At 41.2% G+C, this 11,957-nt stretch overlaps 1 protein-coding gene across 1 annotated transcript in view; it reads right to left on the bottom strand.

Moving 5' to 3' along the window:
• Window positions 1-1,039: 1,039 nt before the first annotated feature.
• CRTC2 (CREB regulated transcription coactivator 2) overlaps window positions 1,040-11,957 on the bottom strand; it is a 2,800,764-nt gene continuing 2,789,846 nt past the window's right edge. Inside the window, exon 14 of the mRNA XM_044079735.1 lies at window positions 1,040-3,235. Within this exon, the coding sequence (XP_043935670.1) occupies window positions 3,027-3,235 (209 nt within the window). The 3' untranslated portion in view covers window positions 1,040-3,026. The remainder of the gene's footprint in view (window positions 3,236-11,957) is intronic.

Here is an 11,957-nt window from a genome sequence, read left to right as displayed (position 1 = left end):
GTCTACAACTTTCAAATAACAAAACATAAGGTAAAAAGGAAGCTTCCCCAACAGGACACATCTGGATGAAACAAATAAAACAAAGGTACCAACGACCAAACAGCAAACATTAACAGATGCATGATCTACATTTGGGATAGTCAGAGGCTCCACACTTATATGTGTGCCTTTATATCCTTATGCATACGAGCTGAAGTTGTATGTTGAATGTACGACCTAGGGAACGTAAAGCTTTGGTACCCCAGCCGGATATCAATGGTGACAATCCATTTGTCAAGAATACTGCAACAGTGATTTCAGTCAGGATATGCCTGAAATCACTGGATTATTTGGCTGCATCGACTGTAGACCCACATCTCACCATAATGTCTCTAAATGTGTTTTCTAATACAAATCTAGCAGTCTAAATTTCCTCCCTAGAGACATTAAGCTACTTAACACATTGTTTACCTTCTGCAAGTACTGCAAGCTTCTCCTTCTACAAAAGCCACAATAGTGTTGCATAGGTGCTGCTACTTAACAAAAGCAATTTAGACTACATGCTTGGTGGAGTTTACACAGCATTCCTTAATTAACAGGTATCAGTAGCTGTACATAAACAGTACTATATATGTGTTATGATTTGTTTAGCTATTCACAAATTGTTATTCACATACTGTTCTATTACTTTGTGTGATTGTCTCTCTACATTTACTGCAACTGAGAAAAGCTCCCAAAGCCTAGATCATCTTATCTATATATAAATACATAAAAATAAAAAAATGAAGTAGCTTCAGCAGCATTATAATTTGCATGTTATCCCAAACACTGTTTGGTCACAGCAAACAAGTCTATAAGCATTAAGCCTACATGGGAACAATGAGCATATGAAATGAGTGCGGACTGCACCAGGTAAAAAGAAAAATACTCCTCCTCCTTGCAATTGCTAATTATGGTTGACAGACCTCCAGCTTTTAAACACATGAAAGCCAACACCTGGAAACTTCCTATACCATGAATGACTAAGAGAAACTCAAATGTCGGTAAACATAGTTAAAGATGGATTGTGGTTGTGGCTAATTAAAGACAAGGATGTGTCTAGCCGAAATAGCAGTTGTATGTACACAGTTTCATAACAGCTATTAAATTGCAGTTTTTTATAATCTTTTCTCATATCCTGATTTTACTTTCATTCTGTAAAATGACTTGTTCCACATTCTGCTTCCAGTACTTAAAAAAGATAACACGTACTACATTTCTGTGTGGGCTATTTCCACGATATATGGAACATACAAAGCTGTCCAGTCTGGGTCTTGCCTCAACATTTATGTGACATTTAGCATATTCTCCACCCCGTACTGTTTGTCATGACATCTTACATAATGTCTCTCCTGAATGATACAGTAACATTTTGCTGTCATAAAGTGGGATAAGAAGCACTGCCTCCCAGCAGAAGCTTGCACTGAAATGTACTTTTAAAAACATACAAATCAGTGTTGATTATCTTTTTGGAACAGAGGTAATCTGATGAATAAATGGATCCATGACTTTTGGTTATTTTCACATAGCAGTTTTTTTCTCACTACAACAATGCTAACAATTTTCTGTAAACCATGCTAAGACAAAGACCAGTCTTAATTAGGACTTATGTTCTCACTCAGGTTTTTTTTTTCGCCAAGCTATGTGAACTATGTACATACTTTGCTGTTCACAAAATTACCATATTCTTCTTTTGGATATCTGAAACATATATACAGTACACAAAATACATTACATACATGAACAAACTCCAGCTGTCTTATTTAGCAGAACATGACCTTAAACAATATTAAATATTAAATTAATTTAATAACATTTCAAAAGAGAAAATGTGGGGATTCCTCAAACCTTCCAAGTGAGTTTGGAATTTTGCAACTGCAAAATCTTTCACTGTTGTTTGTGAAACAGAATTATCAAACTTCAGGCAATAAATATCATCTTGCCTTCAAAACTACAGTAGTAGTGTGCAGCAGGCTTCAAACAGTACCACTGGTCTGTACAATGGTCTTTCAGCCTGAAAGGTACAGAAATATACACTTTTACAGTCTTGGTGATGAAGCTAAGCTTCCTGAGTACATCACTAGTTTGGTATCTTTTTCTCTGCACTTCAGGAACATAAACATAATCCTAAATACTAAAGCTGAATTTTTTATACTAAACATTTCAGCAATTTGCTGTACAAATATCAAAATGGCAAGTAACGCATGAAAAGGGACTATCTGCCAAGGCATGGTTATCAGTTATCTGTACAATTCCCTCCACGTCCAGAAAAGCATCAATTGTATCATACCATTATGTACTTTCTTGATAACCAATGGTGTTATTTTTACAGTGGCCATCTCAATCATGACACTAGCCTGTTTGACGTACCAGCTTATTTCTAAAAGCTGGCAATTTTACTCCCAACTATCCAAATGCGTTACAAGTGCATTTCCCGTTTCTAAGAACACTATGACACATTAAATTTGTAAAATAAGAATATAAACACATTTTCTTGTTAAAAAAGTCAAATTTCTCTTAAAGATCAATTAAAGCCCTTCTTTTTTCCTCTATATATTTCACTGCTAATATTAAATGTTATGTACACTGTATTTCTCTAATATTTTATACATTTTTTCAGTGGAAAGACTTACATAAAAACATACCTTCTCCAGACTTTTTGCATATTTACAGCAGTAAAAACACTGCAGCCAAGTATTTTATTTTTTAAAAAATTACATTTTAGTCTCTTGTTTTCTCTTCAGTTCTGAAATATTTTGTTTACTGGCATGTTAAGTTCATATAATCTTCCACTGAATGGTCTTAAATTAGATGGTGTTTTCCTAATTCCCTTCACAGTGCATTCTTGCTTCAAACAAAACAGATTACCTCAATAGGCCATGCTTCCCAAACTTTGGAAAAACGGAGAATAATTTCTGTAAAGCTGTGACTGATTTAAGTGCTTCTGTTCCCCTTCCACAGTGTTCTCTTCCCTGCTTAGTCGCTGTTCTCCTCTGTTCTTGCCTTTCTCACTGTAAGCGATCTGTCCTGAATGAATCCTCCACTGAAAGATCTGTTAAAAGAGCATATGGATCACTCAGCATATTAAGTCCATCCAAAGTGAGAGGCTCAATCCTGAGGTCCTCTTCCAAGCCCAAAGAGGTGTCCACTTCAAAGCCTGGGACAGCTGACAAGGCTGAAGTTATTTCCTTAGAGAAGCCTGGTGGAGAATCTCCTGCTGAGGTAAACAAAAAACAATGAGATGAAAGAAGAAAGAAATGGAAACATTAAAATAAACAATGTCTGACAAAGAGGTAGTATGATGCTTTTGTTAGAGAATTTTAAAAGTTAAAACATAACTTAATTGTACTCTTTAGAACCTTTTCGGCCAGAAGGCAAACATTAACTGGCAAATGTCAGGGACTATATTAAAAAATAATTCAGAAGCATTAATTACTTACTTTGATGACCTGCAATATACTTCATACTGTATTTTTTTTTTTTTTTACTTTTAAACATATTTTATTTCTGCTTTACCTAAGACTTAACTCAGTTTTTTCCTCCTCATTTCCAAGAAATCTACCTCAGGGGCTTGGATATGCCAGTGGCCATGACATTATAATGCACCATGCCCCTACTGGGATGTATCTCACCAAACATATCAGAGAATTAGAAACACCCCAAAGGTTCCTAACTAAAATGTTTGCAGGCCAAACGTTACGGAGTTAAAGAGAGGCTGAAAGCTCTATTCTTTTATTTGTATGTTTTACACTTTTGAAGGGAGATCTCTATCTTGCTTGTTGCAACATTACAGATCTAGTTGTGCTGTACCTTTGGTATCTTCACCAACAGTAGTACCAGGGACCTAAACCTTCACCATCAGGCAAAACAACAGTATAGGTACAGGTTTATTACCCAGCACCTCCCAAACCTCTGGAATAAATGTCTCCAGCATGTTAAGCAGTTCAACTTTCGATTTTCTTTAAATATAACCTGGATGAATGGATGGGTATTCACATATTTACTCCTGGACTGACACGTACGGTCCTTCTGGAGAAAGGAGGTGCAGCCTGACAGTGGATACTGGCAGGGCACACATGGTCATGAGACTGAACAGCATTGGAATAGCTAAGAATCTATGACATAAAATTAAGTCACATGAATTCACATCATTTGTCCAGTTGCAGTCCTCCCCATAAGGAGGAATCCTGTTAGGCTACCAAATGGCAATATCCAGGTGGCAGGTATAGTACTGTATGGCATGACCCCCCCCCTCGCGTTTTTTTTTTTGTTTGTTTTTAGAAGAAGAGAAGCTATATTCTCATACAGTCATCACTTCTCCTTGCCAGCCTTCTTCCATAATGTGAGTTTCTTCCTGAATCTAGTTCACAGGCATAATAAACAGAATGGAAGGATCAAAAATGAAAAATTCTGTATTCACAATGATTCCCATTTTCTCTGAATAGTCTCTTTTATATTGGCCTAACTCTTTGGTTTATGTGCAACTTAAAATGTGTTTTCTTTTCTGAAATATGTTGACTGACATAATAAAAGAACAGAAGTGTATGAAATTAAAATGTACTAACACTTCCTGATATTCACAGACCATCTTCACCTAACTTTTGCACTTGGGTACCCAGAGCATTAGGACCCTATAGAAGCATAACGTTTTTAGAGGATTTTTGTGCAGTAAAGATGCGTCACTCACACAGTGCCGAGAAGCAGCAATGCCTCCAAATTTTTTTGCCTTTGTACAACTATGATTAGAAAGTTAAACGGTATCACAAAGAAAATATTTTCCCAAGTAATTAAGAAATGAACAAAGAATAATGTCAGTAAGAGAAGGTGAATGTGTTAAGGGGAATGACAGTGCCTGAATAATGAAAGCTATTCAAGATAAAATACTGTTAAAAAAACTTGATTGTCCTTCTTATGCTTCCATTTAAAGAAATACCAAAATTATGTTGTACTGTCTTGAAATATGCCATCATTCATCTGCACGACACCCATGTGGGGAAAAATAGAGACTCACTCACAACACAAGCCTATTAAGAACTGATCTGTCAAAGGAGGCTAAGGCATCCAAGTATGGACCCCTACAGGATAATACTTCATGAAAATGTGCATTAGTGTCAGTGCAAATACTGAATAGGCATGGCAAGGAATAGATTTCAGCTAAGGAAGCTGCTACTACTACAGTACAATGACAAAAGACTAACTATCCTGTAGTTTTTGCTGAATAATTGGACAACAATGAAATGTCATGCAACAATTTATAATAACGACACTACTGAATGATGCAGACTAACTAAACAAAACAGGATAACGGACACAAGCAGTTCATCTTCCTATGCTATAGGATTCTCTTTACGTACAAGTACAACATACCTTATATCTAATGTGTACATGAAACATTCACCTCCTGTCTGGAATTCTGCAAGGAAGTAACCATACCATACATAAAGCTGTAGAGAGTATTGATGATTACATGTTTTTCTGTGAAATATGGCGCAAGGAGACTCTGTGATTAAGATGTGATTCACTGATGCAACACAAGCACGTGGTTTCTACATAAGAAAGTTGCACTTATCAAGAACTGCTACCAAGTCAACTGGGAAATAACTGGCTGTGCCTCTTAAGACAGCCCAGTCTTTGGAAGACAGATCCAGTGAAAATGACATTTATTTACAGAGCTTTCAAACAGTATGTTACACGTCACTGCTGTGTGACAGTAAAGAACTGGCTAATCTCAAGAAAAACAAAGTTATGTACTCACCGTAACGTTCCATTTGAGTTGTTGTCTTTCATCTGTCTTTAACCCATGGGCTCTGATCCGACTCGGATGCATTTTTATAGCCTGGAAACAAGAACTGAGCTTTTCCTCCTCTTCCCACAATCCCCCACTTCACCACCATTACCTCATATCAAGTTTGCTGTAAACGGTCAATCCAGAAATAAAAAAAAAGAACCATGTATGAGGAAACACACTTGGGAGCTCAAGCAAACCAAGTTGTGGTCTGAGCTACATCATCCAGGTCCTCCAAAAAGATATGAAGACGAGCAGTGGGAATAATAGTAATAGTTGCAGCCATGAAACCCAGGGCTCAAAGAACTAGACTCACCAGAGGCAATGGAATTTGTATGATTTGCCTTACTTGAAGCTGTAATAACAGAATTCTTTGTGGCGGTAAGAATGCCTTGAACTGTAGAGTGTCGAGGCGTGCACCAATGAAATCTAGAACTTGTACTGGTTGAAGATTTGACTTGTTCAGATTGATAGAAATTCTCAAGGAATGAGCCAGTTGAAAAAGATAATTCTGGGCTTGCAACAGTTGATGTCTGGTGGAAGCAGCAATGAGCCAGTCATCCAGATACCGGAAAACTTGGAATCTCTGAAGCCTGCGGAGCTGCTACTACTGCCATGACTTTGGGGAACACCCTGGGGGCTGTGGTGAGACCAAAGGGGAGCACTCGGAACTGGAAATGACTGTCTCCCAGTCAAAAGCAAAGAAACTTCCTGGAGCACCTGTTCATTTTTATATGGTAGTATGCATCCTGGAGGCCTATGGAGCACATCCTGTTGTTCTCCTGTAACATGGGGAGAATGGACTGAATTGTGACCATCCGGAATTTCGTCTTGGCAACTGATTTGTTCAGATCGGTGAGGTCCAGAATTGGTCTTAAGTCCCCCATCTTTTTTGGCACTAAAAAGAATCTTGAGTAGATGCCTAATCCAGACTGGTCTGGGGGACTGGCTGGATGACTCTTTCTTAGCAAACCGGCAATTTCCCCGGCTGCTGCCTCCCTCTGATCGGGTGGAACATTGGGGGTGGCTCTTTTTGGTATGGGTTTGGACCATCCGGATATAATGGTCAACACCCAACGGTCTGTGGTGATGGCTTCCCAGGCTGCTGGGTGAAGTGATAGACGACCCCTGACTGCCTCCAGTGCGGAGCAGTCGAGCAACCCACCAGGGGTTGCTGGAAGGACTTCTCCGAGAAAAGTTCTTGGGAACCCTGGTGTCAAGGCCCCCCTCTGCGCCCCTGGGGCGGTGTCCAGTGTTTCCCCCGCTACATCTGGAGGAAACATCTCTTTGAGACTGAAAGGAAGAGCTGTGGGACTTCTGGAACCACACCTTCTTACCACCATGCGGATTCCTGGAGAAGGATCTTTATGGGATAGTGAAAAGTATCCTGATGGCAGAAACCATCTTACTTCTTTCTCACTCTGGGAGAGAGTGTCACAAATAAAAGGACTGAACAAGGCCGATCCATCAAAGGGGGTGTTAATGAAGGATGCCTTGAAGGGTTCTGAAAAGTCACACAGCTGCATCCAAGCAAGGTATCCGATACCAATGCCGGAACTGGCTGCTCTAAATGTTCCTTTTGCCGCATGTGAAAGTAGTCTCATAGAGGTGTTTGAGATAGGGTAAGGGTGGCCAGCTTGGAGGAGATGGCCTTCCTCTCCTCTTCAGGCATGGATTCCGCAGGAGGTGGAGCGATTTCCTTAATTAAATCTCTCTGGAGCCTGGTGACATGGGTCAAATAGTTCAACCCCCTCAGAGTGAAGGTTGCGGAAGAAAAAAAACCTGCTTTCTAAATCTGTCCCACGCCCCGGACTCCCTGTCAGGAGGATGGACAGTGGAACTCTCTTGGGCACGTTCCTTCTTGGTGGCCGCTGCAATCACCATGGCATTGACAGGGAGACCCTTGGACCAGTGGGGCCTGTCTTGGAAAGCACTGAGGACCTTGTCGGGATGATGGGGAATAGGCTCTACCATGTCTGGTTCCTTCTACTCCCTGCAGGAAAGGAGCTCAATCAGGAAATCCGCAGGGGGGGGCACCCAAGATGTAGAAGGTCCTGTACCACTGATTCCTCTGGATTAGGTCTTTGGGTAGACCACCCACCTCTCTGCCTGAGGATTTCCATGATGTTGCCAAAGGAGACATTGTCAGGTGGGGATCTGGGGGACCTTTCTCCTTTCTCGAAATCTGTTTCGTCAGTGAGGGACTCCAGTGGTGAGTCCAAGTGCCTCCTCTTGCACTTGTGCTTTCCATGGATTTCCTCAGTGGGAAGTCTGGGGAGCCATCAAAAGGCTGTCGGGATTCCAGCTGTGGAGCAGAGCTCGAGACCTGAGGAACAGGCAGTCCTCTGAGAGGACAGGAGAGATGCCTGCTGCACTGATACAGAAGGAGCAGAAACTGTCTGAAGCTGAAAGTGTCGAGACTCTCACTGAAGTAGAGAGGGCTCGCTGCGCTGCGTCGAATGCCGAGGGAGAACGAGTACCAGAGGGTAACTCCACCGAAGCAATAGGCGTCGGAACTCCTCGAGAACCCCCCACCCCGGCACCGAGGAGGCCGTAGGAGCTGAACTGTCGAACACCGAAGTACCAAGAGGTAGGGACTGGTCTGAAAGCCTCGAACCCAACGCCGAAGTTTCGACTCCAAGAGGGTCAGAGCCGATACACTCAGAGACACTGTCAACGTTGAGGTAAGAGTACCCATCGGTGCCGATGACTCGACGATCGGGAGCTTCAGACCAGAGGGTTCCGAAGCCAAGGGTCAGATTGGAAGAGGAGAGATTGGAAGGAATTGGGGTTGGGCGTTCACGGTTCTGGAGGGAGACAGAGCGGGCAGAACCCCCATCTGCATCTGTGCATGCAGAAAATGCATGAATAACCTGTCCATCTCGCCGTCAGCGAGGGAGCGAGAGAACCTGAATGATGGAGCTACTGATCCTCGTCTAGAATGATGTCTGGGAGAATGAAGAACCAGGGAAGTCCGGGAGGGGGCAGGTTCAGGAGAGAACCTTGGGGTGGTGTGACGGTGGAGAAGCATGCTTCCTCTTAGGAGGGGGAGATGAAGAGACTCTGGATTCAGCAGGCCATTTAAAGGGTTTGTCTTTGTCCTGGGGTGGCTTGTCAGCATGGTCTTTTGTCTTGGCCAACTGGTCCTAGGTTGATTTAGAGGAAACTTGGGCTCCCGAGGTGGAGGCCTGAGCAGCAGAGGAAGATGGAAGTAGATATTTTAAGATTAATTTATTCCTCCTGTCTATCAGTGCACGCTGATTAAAGCCCACGCAGACAGAACAGGAGGAATCAAGGTGAGTGGCACCCAGGCATTATACGCACAGGGTGTGGGCATCAGAGGGTGGTATCTTATGCCCACATCCTGTACACTTTTTGAACCCAGCTTGGGGCTTCAGACATGGTAGGCTGATAGAGAAAAAATGGAGAAGTGTGTGACAACAAAGTTTTTTTTTTTTTTATGAAGAACGCACAGAAAATATAGTAAGAGAAGGAAGGAAAGTAAAACTGAGTAATTTGGACTCACAGTACACACACACAAACTGACTACTGCAGGAGCTTGCTGGATCACTGCTATCTCTGATGGTGGAAAACGAGATATGAGATAATGGTGAAGTGGGGGATTGTGGGTAGTGGACAAGGAGCTCAGTTCTTGGATCTAAGCTATAAAAATTCAGCCGAGTGGGTCTGAGGTCGGATCCGAACCCATGGATTGAAGTTCAGATGAAAGCAACAACTTAAGATCAATGGTATGCCAATTACTCTGAATTTATTCCAAGAAGAAATTAATTAATTTTCCAATAATTCACTTTATTCAGTTTCTTCAGTTCAAGAAGGCAGGGGAGCCACAGCCTATCTTGTTATCTTGGCAGTTAGTGGGCACAAGGTAGTGAACTAACACTGAACAGGGCACCAGACTATCAAAGGATATGCATGCATGCAGAAACACACAGAAGTCACACACATACATACACAAAGGGACAGAAAGATAGACACATTCCTACATGTAATTCACAGGATCCCCACTGGTACTTCCTTGGAATGTAGGAAGAAATCAAAGCAGAGAAACTCACATGGACAAAGTGAAAATGCACAAACTCCACAGAGAAAGGCATCCCATTCAAGAGCCAAACTAAACACTGAGAGTGCTAACTAGTGGGCTACTTAAGAAAGTTGAGTACTGACAGACAAATTATCATATGATTATTCATTCTCTGATTATCTACTTAATGAAATTCATGGTCACAGGACAGACACAAGTTATCTGCCCCAGATACAGCCTAAATGAAAGAAAAGGAGGCGCCCACCCTACAACAAAGTACAGTTGTGTAAAATCTTATCATAACAGCAGATACCCTCATCTTCACTGTTGCAGTATTCTTTACCAAAGTGATCCCCTGCCAACGGTAGGCCAACATCTGGCCAGTATACCAAAGCCTTACGTTTTAAAGGACATTGTAAGTCACAAGTAAGCTCCCTGCTCTTGCATGGAGCATAAACGTTATGTAAGGACATACATATGTCAGAATTGAACAGCCCTAGAAGGAATAACAGTCCTAGGAGAAAATGAGGAACATGTGTATCCAGGAGGAAAAAAGGGGGCGGAGAGAGGGAGCGAATATTGCAACAGTGAAGAGAAGGAATTCTACTGTTATGGTAAGATTTTACACAACTGTATTATATCCTTCCATATCACTTTTACAGTATTCTTTATGAAAGGGAAAGTACAAGAGCTCAAGACGAAACTTAGGGGAGGAAGGCCCAGCACAATCCTCAAAAAACCCATGCAGTTTAGCTCTAGCAAAGCAAGCTCTTGCCCTGGAAATGTCATCTAATTTGTAATGTTTACTAAAGGTACAGACAGAAGCCAAAGCAGCAGCCTCAAGGATGAAACTGTTATCCAATACATTGAAAAAAGCACCAGAGGAAGCCACAGCCCTAGTAGATTGAGCCTTTACAGAACCAGAAAGATTTTCTCATGAAAGGAGTTTAAAAAAAAAAGGAAATGGCCTTAGAGATCCATGAAGAAAGTTCTTTTTTAGAAACAGCCAAACCTAGAAATCTAGGGTGAAAAGAAATAAAAATCTGCTCAGACTTGCAACATTTTTTATTTATTTTTATTTTACATTTGTTGACCGGGTTAGTCTAACTGGATATATGTCCATTTTCAGTAGAGGCCTGGGGAGAAAAGCTCCACATAAAACAAACAGCACATTAAAAATTCAGTTTCAAGACATTAAACTTCAATTAAAGATACTAGTCATACAAAACATGTGCTACAAGGTAAATAAGCATATGTGATATAAGAGAGTAGAACAAAATAAGATACCCCTTAATTTATTTTTGTCCGCCCCCCCCCGCCCAATCACTGTGGGAAGGAAGTATTCAGAAGGATGAGGAGATTCCAGAACAGTTTTAAGTAAGGAGCAGCAGGAGAGACTAGTTTAAAGAGAACAGAGTTGGGAGAAAATTAGTTGAGGGGTAGAAACTCAGAGCGACAGGGGAGAAGTTCATTATGTCTATCTTGGGTAGAATAAGTTCAACATAGAGGTAGTGAACTTTAAAGTGAAAATTGAGTAGAGGTGGAATGGCAAAGGAAGAAATACATGACAGTGATAAAAGGATGAGAAAATCTTAGTCTGGGTTAGTACAGGGACATAGCCGGTGGCTAGTTAGATATAATTTAAATTCTTTTTGAAAAGTGTAGTAGAGGAGAGAGAGGTAAGTTCAATAGGAAGTAGGTTCCAGCTTTTACCGACTGCATTACAGAAGAGGGAATCACCTGCTTTACTGTAGGGTTTATGTATAGATACCAGTAGTTTGTTGGCTGAGCGTAGGTTTGTAAGATTGTTATATGGGCTGATAAGATTTGTGAGAATTGGTGTTTTACCTGGATAATAAAGGGTTTTATCGGTAATAATTAGTTGTTGAAATAAAATCTGATTGTGCAGTTCAAGGCAACCCAGTTGATTCAGATTTTGGCAGTGGTGGGTTCTAAAGGGGGAGCCGGTAGCAAATCTGGCTATACTATTGTAGGAGATTGCAAGCTTGTTGAGGTTAGTTTTAGATAGATTGGTGTATATAGGAGAGGCATAAAAGAGAGTAGAGATAAGGTGGGTGTGGGCAATAGTAGTTCTGGCTGAAGGAGTAAGGA

Source organism: Protopterus annectens, chromosome 8.part0 (genome assembly GCF_019279795.1).
Source record: "Protopterus annectens isolate FY-2018-M chromosome 8.part0, PAN1.0, whole genome shotgun sequence".
In the NCBI taxonomy this organism is placed as follows: Eukaryota; Metazoa; Chordata; order Ceratodontiformes; family Protopteridae; genus Protopterus; species Protopterus annectens.
This window is presented reverse-complemented; position numbering and strand designations above follow the sequence as displayed.